Source organism: Doryrhamphus excisus, linkage group LG10 (genome assembly GCF_037039965.1).
Source record: "Doryrhamphus excisus strain RoL-2023G ecotype Guam linkage group LG10, RoL_Dexc_Guam_v1.1, whole genome shotgun sequence".
Taxonomy (NCBI): Eukaryota; Metazoa; Chordata; class Actinopteri; order Syngnathiformes; family Syngnathidae; genus Doryrhamphus; species Doryrhamphus excisus.
Window position 1 is genome coordinate 8,164,823 of NC_136366.1, and position 19,770 is coordinate 8,184,592.

General features: G+C 42.9%; 2 protein-coding genes across 3 annotated transcripts; both read left to right on the forward strand.

The window, feature by feature from the left end:
- Nucleotides 1-153: 153 nt before the first annotated feature.
- Nucleotides 154-2,561, forward strand: hcar2 (hydroxycarboxylic acid receptor 2-). The gene is made up of 2 exons (XM_058064130.2): nucleotides 154-278; nucleotides 1,187-2,561. Exon 2 carries the CDS (start codon nucleotides 1,222-1,224, stop codon nucleotides 2,107-2,109), a length of 888 nt encoding a protein of 295 aa, XP_057920113.2. The 5' UTR covers nucleotides 154-278; nucleotides 1,187-1,221; the 3' UTR covers nucleotides 2,110-2,561.
- Nucleotides 2,562-2,910: 349 nt separating this feature from the next.
- LOC131107052 (PH and SEC7 domain-containing protein 2) lies at nucleotides 2,911-12,174 on the forward strand. Of its 2 annotated transcripts, XM_058056725.2 has the most exons (18): nucleotides 2,911-3,136; nucleotides 3,819-3,980; nucleotides 6,250-6,729; nucleotides 7,256-7,340; nucleotides 7,441-7,657; nucleotides 8,356-8,416; nucleotides 8,498-8,964; nucleotides 9,067-9,147; nucleotides 9,237-9,349; nucleotides 9,424-9,482; nucleotides 9,553-9,642; nucleotides 9,715-9,758; nucleotides 9,848-10,005; nucleotides 10,090-10,160; nucleotides 10,316-10,461; nucleotides 10,533-10,677; nucleotides 10,770-10,916; nucleotides 10,993-12,174. In XM_058056725.2, the coding sequence occupies exons 3-18, from the start codon at nucleotides 6,322-6,324 to the stop codon at nucleotides 11,284-11,286; spliced, it is 2,586 nt and encodes an 861-aa protein (XP_057912708.2). In that variant the 5' UTR covers nucleotides 2,911-3,136; nucleotides 3,819-3,980; nucleotides 6,250-6,321; the 3' UTR covers nucleotides 11,287-12,174. The 2 variants fall into 2 exon arrangements, with proteins under 2 accessions (XP_057912708.2, XP_057912679.2); XM_058056696.2 differs by having other exon boundaries at nucleotides 8,356-8,964; nucleotides 10,993-12,173.
- Nucleotides 12,175-19,770: the final 7,596 nt, after the last annotated feature.

Genomic DNA, 19,770 nt, shown 5'->3' on the forward strand with positions numbered 1-19,770 from the left:
GATGGTTTTCCACACTTTCACTTATGTGTCGTTGTTTTAAAGCGTATTTGTTATTTATCTGCTAGGGTGTGCACAGGCCCAAAAAGACAAGATGGTGGAGATTGGCAGCCTCCTCGTCCTGATGCTCTGATTGGATGATGGGCTGGAGCGGCAGATCCCTGAAGTGTTGGTTCATCTTGCACAAGGAGTCTTCTAAGCATTTGAGAGGCAGAAGCTCAGGATGTCTACGCACTGATTTGGATGGGTTGCAAAGTTTAGTTGCATTTTTTGCTAACCAGGTAAGTCTCTCTTTGCAAAGTTTTGTACAATTAGCATAAAACTACTGGTAAAAAAAAGCAACCTTTTACATTCAAATATTTGCATTTTTAATTCCGGGTGTACTTACATTTTTAAAGATTTTCTATTTGTTTTTTTTACATTTAAATTTTTATTATTATTTTTCATTTTATATGTTTATTTTTTTTATTTGTATTGTTTTTTTCCTAACATTTATCTGATTATTTAATTCTTTTTTGTTAACCTTTTTAAAAACAATAAGTAATGTAATTTTATACTCCAGTCAAATTAGATAAATGCTGAAAAAAAGCTTATTGTAGATTTGTTTTACATTTACATCCTCAATGCTGAAGACATTCTTTTAATTTTGTTTTTGAAAAAATATATTACTCAGTGACTTTTCACGAATTTGGACTTTTAATGAATGAACCTTTTCAAAAATAGTGTAATCACAATTTGCTCTGCCAGGGAAAAGCAGAAGCTAAACCTTCCCTGTTATATGGAGTATTATTTGGCTTTATTCAATGTTTTGTTGTTATGCAAATATGGAGCGGCCGGATCGGAGCATGAGGGGATAGAAAATAAGAAAAAAGAACAGCAGCAAACACAAGAATTGCAATGACAATAACAGAACAGAAACAAACAGGAATACATCAGCAATGGCTGACATACAATGGCGACATACAATTGCATACGACTTCGAAAGCGACAGGACAGAGGGGCTGGCATAAGGGAAGAACCTCTTCAGTAATGATTCCGTTTCCTGATGTTAAGCGTAATCATACGGTACTTTGTGCAGAATGTGAGCCAAGAGAGCTCCATGTTCCATAGCATTTTCTCATGCACTCCAAATCATCATCAAAGTGAAATTTTTGAGTTTTTAATGTCTCATGTGTTTTGTGATCTTCAGTTCCTCCAGCGGGCGCACCCTCTGATCTCACCGTCATGGGGGTTCTCTTCCTCAATTTGTCGGTGCTTTTCATCGAGCACAGGCCCATCAACAACACGCCGGCCGAGAAGACGGTGTACGAGGGCTGCAGGAACATGCCGGCCGTCCTCATCTGGTACCTGGGCCTGCAGTTCATCAACATGTTCTTGGGCATCCCAGCCAACATCATGGTGCTGTGGCTCATTCACAAGAACAAGGGCGACTCGTCCACGTCGGACATCTTCATCCTGCACTTGGCCGTGCTGGACGTCCTCTTCTGCCTCATCCCTCCCTTAGAGCTGGCCAACATCGTCTTCCTTACCACGAGCAGCACCTGGTACGTTCTGCGCTTCTTTTATGGTATGAAAGACTCCTCGCCGCTCTTCCTCTCCTGCATCTGCCTGGACCGCTATGTGGCCGTGGTGCACCCCATCACCTTCACCAAGCTGAAGGACCGCCAACACCGGGCGGGCCTCGCCATGCTGGTGTGGCTCATCACGCTGGCCTACGCCACCGCCAAATGCATAGGCAACATTGTCAACTTCGAGAAGGTCTTCACCGCCATGATCCTCGCCGCCTTTGCCGTCATGGTGTTCTGCAACATCGCCATCCTGTGGGTGCTGCGGCAGTCAGGGCCCGGCCGAGACGAAATGCATCCGGTGAAGAAGAGGGCCTTCAAGATGGTGCTCATAATCTTGGCCATCATCGTGTTCAACTACTTCCCGCCCGTCGCGCTCTTTCCATTCCAGCACTACTTCTCGCCTGATGTCTTTCGCTGCTACATCCACTACGTCGCCTTTGGCCTAATGGACTTCAGCAGCAGCATCCAGCCCGTGCTCTACCTGTCCAAGGAGAAGGTGTCCTGTCCCAGCTGCTGCCAGTCCAACTCCACACACCTCCAGTAGCGGGTCCAATGTGTACACTTCTGTTGTAGCAAAGCCATCATCAGGTCTTTGGAGGCATCCAATGAGATCCAGTACAGAAGATCCCACCAGATATCGCTTGCATTTTTCTTTTTTGTCATGCATTCCAAGACGCAATTAAGAGAACAACTAGAGCTATACTAACTTATACTAAGTACTGAGATCTCAGTGCTGTAGATTATGTTGTCCAAACTTTCTTCCAAAGCTGAAGGACACAGGGGCCACTTTGCTGTTTGTCTCCGTTAGTTTTATGATTAAGCATGCTAAAACCAAGTTTATTCATATACTTTTATTTAAATAAAACAAGCTGTGTGCCTCAACTGGCCCTATGTTGTCACTAGTGAGGTATCATTGTGCATAGATGTCCCTGTCTTGGGTATATTGAATGTTTATTAAAAAAAATAATATTTCAATCTGTTAGGGATGGTTTGATTTTTTTCTCCACACAAATTACTCGAACAATTGCAAATATGATTTAATGTCTTTCACAGGTAATACTTGACATTTTCACGAAAATTAACATTTTTTAGTTGATATACTGATAACAAACAACATAAATGTGAAACTGTAGCTACTGTAGTAAGTTACTTTTTTGTAATTAATAAATACTAAAGGATTCTTCTATTATTGTCGTCTCGTTTCCACTGACTTTTTATATTAATACAATGACTTAAACATACCCCATTGACATTTTGTGTCCGTCTTTGTTTACACTGGTAAACAATAGTAGTCGCCTAAAAGTGACGTCATAAAGTTAACGCCCTCGTCACTTTGCAATAGCTCTACAGCATCCCCTACCGCCGATCCCGAGGGTGAAGCCACGTCGATAGCTAACGTTTATTGTGCTGTACACTATTAAAACCATGCTGATAAATGTTGTTAAAATAACAACACAAAACCTCTACCATCACAGCTGTCTGCCATAAGTTGCTATGTCCTACATGAACGTAGCCACAGAAGCCAACAGCTAGCTAGATATCAGCTGCAAGGATTCCCACATAAATGCTAGGTAATGCTAATATTTTAATCGCAATGCTAATCATGCTAATGATGCTAAAGTTATTTTGCGAAGTAATGTCAATTTGGAATCGGCTTGTGCTTGTTTACCGTGTCGCTATGGAATAATATTTTTCACACGCTTTATATGTTAATAGCATATTATTGCTAAATGTGCTTGCAATTAAGTAAAACATTAAAAGTGGAATGTCAGCGCTAGCGAAAGGAAAGCATTAGCAGAAATGTCGAAAATGCTCATCGTGAACATACACTGCGTTTGCAAACAATGCAGAAAAAAAATTATATTTTTCATTCTAATGGACAGGCTCATATTTCGCAATATCTTACTTCATAGAGGGTATTTGCCTTTTAAATAAACTCATCTGTCAAACAAAGATGGATGACAACAGGCGAACTTCCATTGAATCTGTAGACACCTTCTGGTTTTACCACATCATTACTACTAGTGCAATTTGAAGGAATGAAGCCGAGCCACTCCCCTCACCTGACTTGTGTGTGTATTTATATATGTATGTGTGTTCCTGCATGCCTTTAGGCCTGTGGGTGTACACTCAGCTTCTCAGGTGTCTTTGCTCCTGAGTCATTTACCAATCACAATGTGTCCTTTCTTCCTCTTTCAGCAGCTTTCACCCTCCTACTAACTCTTCCCTCCTGCTTTTTTTTCCCCTCTGTAGGCAGCGAGACAGCACACATTTCTCTAATCGTCATCTATTTGTAAAGGACACCCAGGGTCCAAAAAGCTTGCAGAGACCCCACCTGCCAGGACTGAGCAGTGAGCACCACTCGCTGAAATGCAGCATGGAGCGGATGTGCAGCTAGTTTGTGGCACCCAGCAGGTAATAAAAAAAAGGCTGGTTGATTTGTATTTTTTCTGTGTGACAGCATGTCTGCTTTGTCGTCCTTCCTCTTTGAAAACAAAACGCTCACAAGCCGGCTGATCGTATGATGTTACTTTTAAGATCCCGCAGGGCAGTAAGTCACGCTTTAACTCTTCTGAGAACTGTTTTCTGACACACTAGCAATAACAGTTTATACAAATAGATATTAGACTTTTGAGCTGTATTAAGTACCCTGTATCGTCTTTTCCATAAAGTCATTAGCCGACAAGTCTATCATACTCATAGCTGCTTTTAATGTTTTGTGTTTTGCTGCTGAATAAGGTAGACAAAATATAAGGATTATTCTCAAATAATTTTTCAAATTTAATGTTTTTAATGCCACTCCCATTAGTGTACATCATTTTTATCCTGAAGATGGAAAATATATCTCTTTCTGTACTATTTTTTACCTTGTTTTCATCATAAATAATAGAGAATGACATGCATTAGACAAAAACAAATAGTAAAAAAAAGAATATTATAATATATTATAATATATAATATAAAAAAAATACAAGCAGTGTAATTTAGATTTTTTTACTACATTTTTACAATTCCCCTCCTGCCAACATCAATAAAGCCTACTTCTCCTTTTTCTAACACAGTATGACAGTGAATTGCAGCTGAGCAACCCAAGCACCCCTGCAGGAAGTGAGTGCACACAGGAAATGCGGTCAAGGTTGGCCCCGAATGTGGGTTGCGTGAGGCGAACAGTGATGCTAGACAGGCGTAAAGGGGAAGCTGCAGGAGAAATGTAGAGATGTAGCTGCAGAGCTGTAGAGTCGTGTAAAGTCGCTGTAGGAGCCATGAATGAATTTGGATTGATTTTTTTATTTTTTTTTAGTTTAACCTTTTATTAAAGAAAATTAATGATCAACTTATGATACAGTGCACAAACTCATAATCAAAGTAATCACAGAGATTAAATGAATTAGCGGTCAACAAAAATACGGCTGTATTCCTTTCATTTTTTGTATCTCTGAGATTTTTTATGTGTGGCGCGTCAGACAAAGTAAAGGCCCGGCTTCAGCCTCTCAGCGACTCTTTTGGATGAAGTCGCTATAGTCGCCTTGGACATGGTTTGTTGATGTTCTGGCACAGACCTTGGGGAGAGATACCCTTGGTTTTGTGGTGACAACATTCACGCAAGGGTTGTGGTGATAAAATAATAAAACAGACAGATAAAATGCTCACCAGGATACCCATGGCCACTATTTCTATCAACAACGTATTGACTTTATCATGCCTGCACACGTGTGCACACACATACTTTACTATGTTCTACTGCGGATCACTAAAGAATGGAAAAAGGTAGAAACAAACTTTTTTTTTTATTTTTTGGTAGGCTGCATGTTTATATAGCTACATAGCACAATATTCAGTGTGTCTTGAAAGAAATAATTTAGCAAACAGCACATGAATATTGACTTCCACTGCACCCAGGATTAAATCATCAATCAAGAAAAGACTAAACGTTATCCAAGATTAGTTTTACTTCACTATACCTCAATAAGGTAACAATTACAACCATGGCATTTCTATTTCACATGCAACTAACAATTTGAAAATGTACATAGTATAGGTACATCTGGCTTAGGTTTGGTGAATGTGTCTTTTCCTAGTTTTAGTTTTCTATAGTAGTGTCCCTTCAGAATATATACGGTCATAAATGTTGAAATCTGAGTATGTCAGCTTTTGTTTAGATGTTTAACAGCAAGATGGAATCTCCCGTTTAGGAATGAGCAGCTTTTTTAAGGGTGACGTACCTCCATTTTCAGGTACTGAGTTGATATTTGGCAGGTACTACCAATGTGAAGTCCATGAAAGCCCCTGGAAAAGAGATGGCAGAAGTTTCTGACCCGTGCATGCGGCTTTTGTGTGAAACCTCTTAAAGCACTTGTTTTATTTGAGATTTATTGTGATGAAATATGTAATTACCCCAATACTTCTGGTCCTAGCTGTAAGTGCATTAGTATCAGTTTTGCTTACATGTGCTGTCCTCGGTTGCGCAACACTACTGTTCGTCACATGAATAGGGCCGCTGTTTATTTCCTCCTCGACAACATAGAAATCCGATGAATAGACTTTTTGTCTGTCGTGCTGAAGTCGTGTTCCCTTCAAGGAGATTTACTTGACTATTTTCAATCATGAGGCGTTGGATGAGCTCATGATGAACCTCTTTAACCTAATTAGCGGGCCTCTCATCACATGTTGTCCTGTGTTGTAGATCTGTGACTGGCACATCTCTGCAACCTAACAGACATTCGCTGCTGCCGCCAAAGCCTTGGGAGTCTCTTAAATGGAGGAGGAATATCTGGGCTCTCCTTCCATGGATTTGACGGCGCCGCCTTTGCGACACTCGAGGAGCTCAAAAGATGAGCAGCATTTGAACGGAGAGGCTAATTCAAAGGAGGAGGGTGCAGACGAGTGGGAGCAGACGATATGGCCTACGCGAGCCCTGCACTGCACCGCCGCCGCCACGCTCTCCTTCGCTACGGTGCAGTGGGAGATTCCTGACGCCGCCGCAGAGAGGCGGTCTTTGACAACTGACAGCAACGTGACCGGCGTGCTGGACTCTCTGACTTCTTGTTCATCATTACACAAACCTTATGGTGACGAGGAGGAGGAGGAGGAAGTGGAGCGCACAGAGAAACAAAATGGCTTGGACTCATCAGTGAACTCAGAGTGTACGGGCAAATATATCAAGGTAAGTTCCTAACCCGTCGTGGACGTAACATTCAAAGGTTAAGACACAGTTGCTCATGAGAAATTGTGTCCAGACTTTTTAGAGGTACGAACAATTGAATGAAATTATAAGTATTGGGTTGATAGATGTACTGGAGGATGCCAGGTGGGATGCATGGTTTAAAAAAATAAATATCACGCAGTGTCCCAGTTCTGGATCCTGAAGGTGTCTGGTGGCATACATTGTGGTTGTACACTGCCCTGCATCACGTGAATAGATGTTTCTAATGTTTTCTTCTTATAGCTGCAAACTACAGCCACGGTATTAAACATACGGTTGAATTAATACCCCTCATTATCTTTGTAAAGGCACTTTTTTGATACATCTCTTCCAAGAGGTGATGAAGTGCCATTTTAGTCCATTCCGATTTTAAGGAAGAATAGTGGATGGGATGAATGTAGGGTGAATAGCATAGATGATGTGGGTCTCATATTGCACCCGCAGTCACATGTTGTGCATGATCGATGACCCGTGTTGCAATTTTTAGCCATGTGATGCTGCAGCTGGACGTGAGCCGATGACACAACAAAGGGAACATTCAACACATCAGTGCCGACAGATCAGCTACAACGGTACGCATCATGCAAAGGATTATTTGATAATTGCAAATGCATATTCTATTACCTGGCTGGTTGGACATGAAAGGGTGATTTGCATCCGTTTCTGCTCCAGCCGTCACACTGAGGTCTGATTCAGAGGAGGAGGGAGAAGAGTGCGTCACATCCAATGCGGTTGCACCAGTGGATTTATGCCCAGAAGAACCACGGGAGGAGACGGATGTTCCCCTGACTGGATGCGCCGACTCAGGAGGAGACGACCAAACTTCATTTCAAGGCGGCAAGATGGCGGAAGGGAGCAAAAAAAGTCCTGATGAATGCCTCATCGACACGTGAGTATTTCAATGTTGTTTTTTTGTCCCACCATGTTGATATCCACAAAATTGCAGATCCAGCAAAATTGACTTTTTTTGCTGCGTATAAAATAGCATTTATTTAGCCGTTGTTATGTACATTAGTGCCACCCACAGGACTTGCGTAGAATACTAGTACCTCTGACAGCCAAGAGTTTAAATCTACAACACATGAACGACAATAGAACAAGTGAAGGATTTTTCCAGCCTCATTTCTCTACTATACAATTTTACCCTAGCTGCCATCTTGGATTGAGGAATCTACGACTTATGTCAACGATCACGGGTTGCTAACTGCAAACTGATGATAATTGTGAAAGAGCTGTTATTTCTGAAACTATAATGACGCTGTGCACAGGAAAATATAGATCTCCTTGACCAAATAGTCATTAACTAACAACCGTATTCCACAACACAGCAGCAACGGAACCTGTGTTGACAACCAGAATTAATACCATTAATGGGTTTATTGTCAACAACAACACAGCAAGTGTAACACATGGCTTTCACACTAATGGCAGAGTAGCTCAATGAACATTTTAAAGCCCATGCAGAGGTAGATACAGTAGCTGATTGCTGACCGCACATGATACTTACTGTGGTAGATTAATGGAGTTCTTAGGGTCTGTGCCTTTTATGATGATGATGATGATTACATGTACATCCGTTTGTTTTAGGGAGGTGCCAACACTGCTGCAAAAAACTAATGATAATGGACCAATTTTTGAACTTACAAAGGTACGTCTTGCAGAAGCCACAAGTAAAGAAGCTTCACTCCCTGAAGATGATAATACAGAGATGTTTGAAACATCTGTAAAGGTACAGCCACAACCACATAAGTCCACAAAGGGCATCAGACTGCCAGAGCAGACCCAAACAAACCATACTGCACACTGTGAAGGCTCAGTCCACGTCCGACAGCTGCAACGTACTGATGGATTACCTGATGAAAAGCTTTCAATCCAGCCTGTGGACTCGACTGAATTATCTGGTCATGATGAGCAACGGGAGAAGGACAAAACATCCCAGCATGCAACCTCCTTGATTCAGCATGTGACTCCTACTCGGGCCAAAACGCCACACGAAACTCAGGAGGTCACAGGCACCCTGAATGGATCCGTACCATTACTCATGGCAAATGGAGGGACAAGCGGAACATCAGAGGATGCACCACCTCACATGAATGGTGGCGACGTTGACAGGGAGATGGCGTGTCACCTCGCTGAACGTCTCTTTAAGCTGGATGGGGTCCAACGTGTAGATGTGGTGAAGCACCTCGACAAAGAGTAAGAGCATAACTCAACATAACTCTGTAGTACTCAACGGTCTTGGGTACCGCTTTTATTCTAGCTCTTTTCTTATGTTTAACTGCTCTTGTGTTTCTGCAGTAATGCGTTCAGTCATGCCGTTGGAGAGGAGTACCTCAGGTTCTTTGATTTCACCGGGCAAACTCTGGACCAAGCCCTGAGGTGAGCATTATGGAGGCAGAGCTAAACTAGACACGCTGATGGGAAAACTCCTGAATATGATCTATTTGACTTCTGTTTGTGTCTCTCAGATCTTTCTTAAAAGTGGTGATCCTGCTGGGAGAGACTCAGGAGAGGGAGCGGGTACTGCAGCATTTCACCAGCCGCTTCCATCAGTGCAACCCAGATTCCTTCTCCTCGCCAGGTGGGCTTCACCGTCGCGTCTGAGCTTTTCCATCAATAACACACACCCACTCTTTGACTCTTTTCCCTCCTCAGAGGCAGTGTTGGCTCTTGCTTGTGCCCTCATGCTCCTCAACACAGACTTGCACGGGCAGGTGAGGAGTGTGCTGAATGACCTCTGACCTCCGGCTGAGAGTAACTGTACCTAACTGAACTGTTCAACAGAATGTTGGGAAAGCCATGTCCACTTCCAAGTTTGTGTCCAACCTGGATGGAATGAACGATGGAGAAAACTTCAGCAAAGAGCTGCTGAAAGTAAGAAATTCTTGAATTATTGTAATTTTTGAAAGATAATGACATTTTATATATTATGTATTTACATTTCAGTGTCTGTACAACTCCATCAAGAGCGAGCCGTTGCAGTGGGCAGTGTGAGTATTTATCATTGTGATTCATTAAAGCCTCACATGGCGCACACTCACACTCGCTATAATTATATTACTATAATATTATTGGGCAGCGACGAGGAGGAGCTGGCCTCGGTACTGACGGAGGAGGACGTGCCCTTGCGGTCCAAGAGCAACCCCTTCCAGGACGTTCCCCACGACAAGGCGGCGCCGGTTGTCAAACAGGGTTTCCTTCAGAGGAAACTCCATGCCGACATTGACGGGAAGCGCAGTGAGTGACCAAAAAAGTGGCCCAGTAAAACAATTTGAGCCAGAATTCATTGTGTGTGTGTGCGGTGTGTGTGTTTTGTTGCAGCTCCTTGGGGGAAGAGACGCTGGAAGACCTTCTACGGCGTGTTGAAAGGAATGGTCCTTTTCTTACAGAAGGTTGGTTTGGATCACAGCTTCTTGGGACACCAGTGTCACCTTCAGCTTTAAACTTGAGTCGTATATCTCACATATGAAAACAGTAGACTCAAAATAAAAGTATGTGGAAACGGAGGTACCTGATCTACCTGCGTGTTTGTGTGTGTTTGTGTCAGGATCACAGTAGGAAAGAGCCGCAAGCTAATGAGGAGGTGGTGAGTGTTCATCACTCGCTGGCCGAGGCGGCCGTCGATTACACCAAGAAGCCGTACGTGTTCCGTTTGCAGACGGCCGACTGGAGAGTTTTCCTTTTTCAAGCTTCGTAAGTTGCAGGATTCTCTGTGGAGACATTTGTCTATGCGATGTTTCTAGCGTCGTCTATTTCCCTATTAGATCCAAAATGGAAATGATCTCATGGATCAACCGCATTAACTTGGTGTCAGCTCTCCACTCCTCCCCTCCGTTCCCCGCAGCCGTAGGCTCCCAGAGGAGGTTCTGCAGGCCGATCCTTCCCGCCTCGCAGTCTGCTCACACTCTGGTACAGTAGTAGTACTGTACGCAGTATTTATTGTGTTATCTTTATCAAGTTTGGATGAAAAACAGATTCACTGCCAAATGTTGCCTGTGCAGGAACGCCAACTGCAGTCTCACACTGGAATGCTGGAGTCCTTCAAAGCGGACCTGTCGTACCTCCAGCAGAATCCTCCAGAGGGCAGAAAGGGCAGAGGAAAGGAGATGGAAGAGCATCGAACAAGGGCCGAGTACCTGCAGCACGAGGTAGAATGATGATCCATGATGGAGCGCATATGAAGCTCTACTCTGTGACCTCATCTCATTTCTCCTTGCTTTGCAGATATGTCGTTATGAGAGCTACATATGTGTGCTGCAGGCCTGGAAGGGCATCCACAAGATGGGCGACGGCGGAGCTTTGATCACCACCGCCCTCGGCATGTTTGACAACGCCATGTGTTCATCCCCTCTGGACGAGGAGGAAGAGGGGGACATAGGCCATCTGACCAAATCACACTCCAGCCCCTCCCTGGAATTGGAGATGGCACCGCCTAGCACCATCAAAGTCAAACGCAACATTTCAGAAAGGTGGACTTACCGTAGGACCATCACGCCTCGATTGAATAAAGACGCATGACAGCAATTTGGCAATGTTTTACTCCTGGTACGAACTGAAAAGCTTGATAGCATCAAGCTAATCCCAACCTCAAATCTTAACCTTTTGTTTTTACCTCGTGCACTTTGACAGAAAAAATTATCTCAGGGATTCCCAAATTCTCTCAGGATGTGGAAGAACCTGATTTTTCATTTATGGAGTGACCAAAAATATGTGGACCTGATAAGACACCTTTTTCTCTTGTAACTTTGTGCTGTGTAGTTGTAAGTTCAAAAATGCCTACTTGGTTTGTGACCACTAGGGGGTGCTGGAGTACAGGACACCGTGAAGCCAACGAGGTAGTAATTGCACTTTGTTTTAAATCCTGTTATTTTTTTGCGTCATTGTCCTTTTTTATAATAAATGTCTTGTTCATATGAAGGGTAACTTTTTTACATGTTTTAAATGTGTCCAGTGCTGGAGCTGTTTGGGCTTGTATTGTCTTATTCAATTTGTTAAAAAAAAACATTGTAAATGTTAATTTTGATACTAATCATGTCAAATTTTCTGCTCGAAAAGGCTCCTTTTCCAAGATGTGTCAAAGTAATACAATGAAGGTCTGATTTTTATTTTACTTCAATGAGTAATTTTTCACCAGTGTATTAAAATGCCTCTGTAATATATACTGTATTATTTAATCTTTGTGCATTTTTCTTGTAACACAAACGAATGCATGTTGTGTTTTTGTTTGCTGCATCTATTGTTTTGAACTGTGCAATGATTTGATCGGTGAGTATATTTGTAATGTTGATAAAAGTCAACAATTAATTAACCTGTACTTTGACCTTTTACTGTGTTTTCAGGGTGAAATTCAGTGAACTTCACGCTTCCTGAAGACCCACCTCATATCCTGTCTGGCCTGCCATCACTCATCTGGTTGCGGGTATGTGACACCAGCTTTCCCACATTTTTCTCACAATCCAAACAATTGCATAATGGGTTGACTCATTTGAGTATGCAGTTGTACGTCATACAGTTTACTGTTATTTGTACAGTGGTGTGAAAAGTGTAAAAGAAAGCCCCCTTCCAAGGTTCTTTTGGCGTTTTTGTCACACTTGTTTCAGATCATGAAACAAAGTTAAAAATGAGTCGACAATGACTTTTTACAAATTAGGGAGGTAAAAAAAATGACTTTCTTTCTCTCAATTACGTAATTGAGATCTAAAAGGTCTTGAAGCCATTTCTGAAGATTTGGGACTCCAGCACACCACAGTGAGAGCCATTATACACAAATGGTGAAAACACGGAGCAGTAGTGAACCTTCCCAGGAGTGGCCGGCCAACCCGAAATAACCCCAAGAGCACAGCGACGACTCATGCAAGATGTCACAAAAGACCCCACAACAACATCCAAGGAACTGCAGGTGTCTCAGTTAAGGTCAGTGGACATGACTCCATCACAAGACACTGAGCAAAACTGGTCTGACGAGACAAAAGGTTCACCTTATGTGGTGGTAGTGTGATGGTCTGGGGCTGTTGGCTGAAACCAACGTCTGCAGCAGGACAATGATCCAAAACAGACCAGCAAGTCCACCTCTGAGTGGCTGAAGAAAGACAAAGTGAAGACTTTGGAGTGGCCTAGTCCCAAGTTCTGACCTGAACCCTGTTGAGATGCTGAGGCATGACCTTAAGAAGGCTTCATGCTCCAGTGTGGCAGAACAACAATTCTGCAAAGATGAGCGCACCCAAAATTCCTTCACACCGCTGTAAGACACAAGTTATCAGAAATGCTTGATTGCAGTTGATCACTTGTAGGTTTACTAATATTTAAGGTTGATTTGAAACATCCACTGTAAGTGTGGCAAATATGCAACTAAAAAGGGCGAACACTTTTTCATAACACTTTATCTTTTTAATTTTAGGCAAAAAATACAACATGTATATTTTCTTCACTAGTAATAATTAATATGAATTAATAGGAATTAATATGTTTGAAAAACTCATAGTGACGGCATGAAATTCAAACCGCAATGTGGTGAGGGACAACCAACGAGTAAGAAATCATCAAAATCTGCGATGCACGTTATTCAAAGGCGTTAACGATTTATTTTCCCAGTTGAACTCTTTGGCGCCACCTCACCAGCAGCCCTAGAAGGGTGCATGTGCGTGTGCACAGCCCCATTTTGTTCCCTTTCAGCCTTACATGTCGGGTTGTGGCCGACCTCGAGCGCTCAACAATAAGAACAGGATGTCTCGGATAAAGGCCCCCGTTCCCTCTGACACCCCCTCCCTCCTCCAAACCCCAACTTCTTACAGACATTCTTTGCAGTGGAATGTGATACCACAATAGGAAATGCATTGAAGAGCAAAAACACAATCAAGAAGACAACCCGGACTTGTCCGGGGGTCCGAATGGGATCAAGGCACCGGACGGTGGTGTGCTTTCTTGTGAGACGTGTTTTGATGGTGGCCGTGCGGACACGAGGCGATGACTTGATGAACTGCGGGGCTTCGTTAACGTGATAATGCCGGACTTTCCTGTCCGTTGAATGGAGACCATCTCCATTCATTCAGTGCCATAACAACCGCTCATTAAGATAAAGTCAGATTCTGCAGATGAAGGTGACTGATGGGCTGCATGACTGGCAGGTGCTCGGGGGCCATCAATAGACCTGAAGGGGCAGGAGTCACGTTGAAAGGTGACGCCATCCCCACATGACAAAACATTCCATCACGAGGAAGGTGGCCATTAGAGTCTTCTCTGCTTTATCTAAGCTGAAATGTTTGCTAACTTGTGCTGAGGGCGTGCTCCTCCATCGGACCTGCCCTGGTCTTGGAGGGCCGGCAAATAATGAGTGGCTGGACCAGCAGGGGCCGCATTAGCTGCCGGGTTCAGAGGGCATCCTTCCCAAGGAATTGTCCTGTTTTTTTTTTTGCTTTTTTTGTTCCATGTGTGCCTCTCCATTCTCTGGGATGGAGAGCTTTGTGAGTCTCAGTCAGGCCTGGTTGGGTAATTAAAAAGGCAAGAGCTCAAGTTGGGATCATTAGGGACTCGTCTGGCATGCTTTTTGCAAGACAAAGGGAACGAGAATAACACTCGGTGGAACACAGACCTCCATCAAGGTTGAACTGTTAAAAACAAATTTGTTTTTCCATCTCTATGTTAAAAGCCCACTTCTTGGCTTGACATAACATGACCGACCGTACCATTTCTTTCAATTCTGGGGTGCAGGGAATGCATCCATTGTGACTCAAACATGAAAAAAAACACTTTTGTTGGAGCTCAAAACAACAAAGAGGAAATAAATGACCACAAAAGTGAGAAAAAACATATATATATATTTACCGTATTTATCCAGTCATATGCTAGCAGGCTACTTTCTGATATATATAATGATATTATGGAATGGCCTTTATTGTCATTATACAAGATGTACAATGAGATTGGAGAGCTTTCAGTGCAGTAGTCAAGTTTAAAAAAAAAAGTATATAAAAGTAGAGTAGATGACATAATGGTACCATTTCTGTATTCTGCAGGCCGGGGAATTGAAATTGAAAAAAAAATTTTCCCCACATTTTTTTTTTTCCATTCACATTTTAGCAGGCTACTTCCTGGTTCGGTAGGAAGACAGCATCAAAATGTGTGCCAGGCTTTCATGATAATTTCTCATTTTCAGGATGTACTGCAAACAAACGAACCAATACATATCTCCTTTTTGAGAAGCTAGAAACCTCCACCACATAAGGTCACTCCCGTCCGTTTCTCCTCCTGATCCCCTCCCACTCACACGGACTATTGGCCCACATCCACAAAACGCTGCATCGATAAACACCACTGACAAACATTTTTTTCTTCTCGACTCAACGGCGCTCCCGACGCTCGTTGTCCATCTGCTGCTGACGCCTCGCACGCTCCACTTGTTACTTCATGTGTCCCACTCTTCCACTTCAAAAACTCCTTTCTCCATCCACCCCCTCGCTCTTGACCAAGCACCATGACGTCGCCCAGGGCCCTTGAAATCTCTCAGCGGCCCTCTCAGCCCCTCATCCCGACAAAAGTCTGCTGAGGACGTTTAAGATGGACGAGGGGGTGTCATTTGGGCCTTTTGGCCATGAAGAGGCTAACATTGTGATACCGTTGACATTTCTCAATGTATTCTGACTAGGGCTGTCAAATGATGACTATTTGTAATCGGATTAATTGCAGTTTTGAAATGGATTAATCATGATTAATCACCATTCTGAAGTATGCCCATTTTTACTGTATTTTATTGACAGAAAGGACTAGAATATATGTATAGAACATTTAAATCAAGCTAAAAATAGCACACATAGCTGAAAATCATTTGACCTAAAACTAGTTTCGTTAACTCATTCGCTACCAAAGACGCGTTTATACTAGAGCACGTTTGATTCAGTTTTAAGCCGAAAAATGACCACAAGGTGCCAGAGGTGCATTTCGTAAGAGCTAGACCTGCATATCTTCCATTGAATACCCTGCACAGCAATCAGGAAGTGAGAAGGCATCTCGCCGTGTTGCGGGAAGGTGGCTACACATTGAAGGGAAATGTTAATGCAAGCTAAATTGTAAATAGTTCATGGTGTTATATTTGTAAACAATTGTTATTTTGGCTAAATATATGGCTAAATTTGTGTCAAAGTGAAAGTTTTGAATTTTAATTATTCAAATAAACATTTGAATTACACTTTGACAGTGTTAATATGAGCAATGAGGAGTTGCATTCAAAGACATCACGTGACTTAAGTTGAAGTTGTGAGTTTATTTTCTGGGATTTCCATGCATAAGAATAAGAATGATGAGAATATCCACTCATTGTCGGTCTTTGTCCCTGTTTGTTTAGACCACACAAACAAGCATCATAAAGACATTGTCGTGATGTTCAGAGTGTCCATGAATGCATCAATGGAGTGACAATGAGGAAGTGTCGTTTGGAGGCTGAACGGACCAGAGCATGTGAGTTGTACATAAGTACGTACACGGTGTGGTGTTCAGGTCACAATAATGTTATAGGAATAATGTTATAAAAGAGCGGCAGACTTTGTGGGGAGGAGCCATAACCGAGAGGCGTGGCTTGCCATGATGCGACTGCTTTATTTATGCTAAAAAATTCATTCATTCATTTTATACCGCTTTTCCTCACGAGGGTTGCGGGGAGTGCTGGAGCCTATCCCAGCTGTCTTCAGGCGAGAGGCGGGGTATACCCTGGACTGGTCGCCAGCCAATCACAGGGCACATATAGACAAACAACCATTCACACTCACAATCATACCTATGGACAATTAACCTAGCATGTTTTTGGAATGTGGGAGGAAACTGTAGTACCCGGATAATAAAACCCACGCATGCACGGGGAGAACATGCAAACTCCACACAGAGATGGCAGAGGGTGGAATTGAACCCTAGTCTCCTAGCTGTGAGGTCTGCGTACTAACCACTTGATCCGCCGTGCCGCACGCAAAAAAATTATTAAATAAATTAGTTAATGCCATTTCCGGAACATTCCTTACTAATGTACATTGGAGTGTTGTCATTATTGATTTTCATTCATTTGATATCTAACGGTAAGGTAAATCAGAAGTCCAAAGAAAGTCATTTATGGAAAAGATGTAGCAATAACAGAAAATTGAAGAAACATAGCAAGCACTATCTGACTAGAAGCTCCCTCCGCCTTTCAGTCGACCCCTAACAAGCTTTGCGTAAGCTTTTTGTAGGGAAAGGAGCGGGTCATTGATAGAATTAATGCAAGCACCCAGCTTGAGGGCATCTTAACACATGACCTCTCCTTGCACCCCTCCCCAGACAAACACTCCTCAGGCCTTCAGAGGCAGCACACAAGAAAGCAATAGCTGCAGTAAAACGAATGTTTGAGAACTACTTGGCTTCTTTTATCTCAATTACATCTCCCTTACAGTCTTCCAAGCCACCAGCTATTCCACCTGTTTCCTGCATGGTAATCGTTAACCCGACCACCGCTGTGTGGCGGCGGTGAATAAGCTGTTTGTGACTCACCACCCCCACGGTCCCCTCGGGTCGACCTGCACCCTCCCTCGGGGCGGTACCTGATACCAGGGCTGATTTTATCCACCTTTGCCGTGTGTGGTGTTCAATGTGTGCGTGTGCTTTGAAAGGTGCGTTTTTCTTGATGTCTGCCGGTCAAATAGTAGCTTCCTGCCTCCGGGGCCTGTGTGTGTTGTTTAATAGGCCGCTGTGACAACAGGGCACCTGTGTTCCCCTCCATCCCTCCGTCCCTCCATCCTGAAGCTGCCTCTGTTTGGCCACTTGACTGGCATGTTTGTTCCAGGTGTATCGTGGTTAAAGGTGCAGGAGATGAGAGAGCTTCTTGAAATTGGAGCAAGGACATCATTAGAAGTCAGCATACCGCACGTGTTTTTACTCTAAAGTCGAACTGGGAAGTTGCACTCTAGAGTTTAAAGGGGAACTCCACTTTTTTTTGAGTTTTGCCCATCATGAACACATATTTCTTTCCCTTTTGTTTGCATTGTAACACCAGAAAACAAGTTAATATGAGCTAGTTAACAACGGACATCATGGGAAATAGTACCTATTTTGACGCGAAAGCCCTCACAAAGAAATTTACATTTATGTAAATGACTTGTATATTAACCACGCTACAGTGATGTCGTATTTCACGGGGTGATTTTATATTTCCACTGTAAAATTACACTCTTAAGTCGCCCCTTTAGCTGTTTTTACATTTTACACGATACGTACATGTTGTTATTTTTTTTAATGAAGTTATGGTAGTTTTACTCGAGAGTCACTGGAGTGGGTGCAAAATGGGAACAGATAGACGTTCCACAGAGGTTCTACAGCAGGGGTCTTAAACTCAATTTACCTGGGGGCCACTGGAGCTAGGGTCTGGGCAAGGCTGGGCTGCATCAGTTTTTCCCCAAAAAAAACCAAAGCATTTATTAAAAACAGAAAAATATACAAACTTTTTCAGTGCTTTGGTTCCGATTTTCTACAATAAAAGCTCTGATAAAACATTCCACTATTCTCAAATATCTTAATTTTTATTTTTCTGCACAAAATAAGATGAAAAATAAATAAACAAATCAAGAATAAAGAAAATCAATCAATCAGTAATAAATAAATATAATAATAATAATAAAACGGCAAATAATAAAAACTTAAGAAACCACATATAGTTGGTGGGTAGACAAATTATTTTTTTCAGATTAAAATGAACAAAGCATTATTAGAGCCCTGTAGACATGACAAAACATGACTATAGTCACATTTATACTTTTTTTACTTACAACATATTGCGCAACTGCAGGGTCTTGAGACACATGCTAACTTGCAAACTGGAGAGCTAGCGACCTAAACGGTAGCCTTCAAGTTATTTCCTTTGAACTTAAATAGCCAAAAACTTACCACTTCCACACGGATAGGGAGGATAACTATTAACAGTTATTTAACCTTTAACATGAACATTAATCAAACGTAATAATTTTTTCTGGGTACATGATACCATATAGCATCTATATCAAACTTGCGCGGGCCGCATTAACATTAAACTTTCATATCAAGGCGGGGGCCTCAAACTAGTGTCCTGCGGGCCACATTTGGCCCGCGGGCCGCTTTTTTGAGACCCCTGTTCTACAGTAACAATTATGTGCAACAATCAGCCATGCCTTTTCCTGCAAAAGAACATCATCTGGATGTTCAAACGAGACCCAAAGTGTTCTCATTCAGGTTTCATAACGACACGGCGCCCTGCAGCTCATTTGGCCGTACAAATTGTGTCAGCATACATAATACTTATTTTCTGGCATGAATTGCTCAGCCCGGTGTGTCTCAGTTCCCGGAGATAAGTGGCGAACTTTCCAGATGACTGCCGCAGGACAACCGGACCACCCTTTAGCCCCCCACCACCACCGCCGCCCCGTCATCCCACTGATTGCCACACACTCCTCTTGCTGCCTTTTTGCCAGCTCGTTCTCCAGGGGCCCTCGTTGTGTCTTTTGAGTTCTTCCCGCATAATGGTGATGGACACATGCCTTCTGCCCCACACACACACACACACACACACACATATGGATGCTGTGTAAGCATGGCTCTGTGATAAATGTAGTGACTCCCAGCCAGTCGTCCCCCTCCTTGTCCTGCCAGCTTTGTCTGCCCTCAGCTGTTCCGGCCCGGTGCCTATATTGTGCTGGTGGGCTCATTACCAGAAGCACTGTGGCCCGAAGCCTCCTCACTAATAGGCCCACAGAGGGAGGACGACTTGTGCTCGTGTGGCTTTATGTGCTATAACTTTATATATTTCCACTCTTTTGGCTTTGGGTGTGCTGGTGTTTGGCAGCCATTTGGGAGTGTGAGATGTACGGGTACGGCCGTGCATGTTTCTCTGCAGGCAAAAAGCAAGTGGCCTTATTTCATTTCAAGCGTACCTTTCTCAGAACCTCACCCTTAAATTGAAAGCAGTGTACCTTTTATAAGAACCGTATGAACAATTGTAGAAGACATGAATGCTGTAGT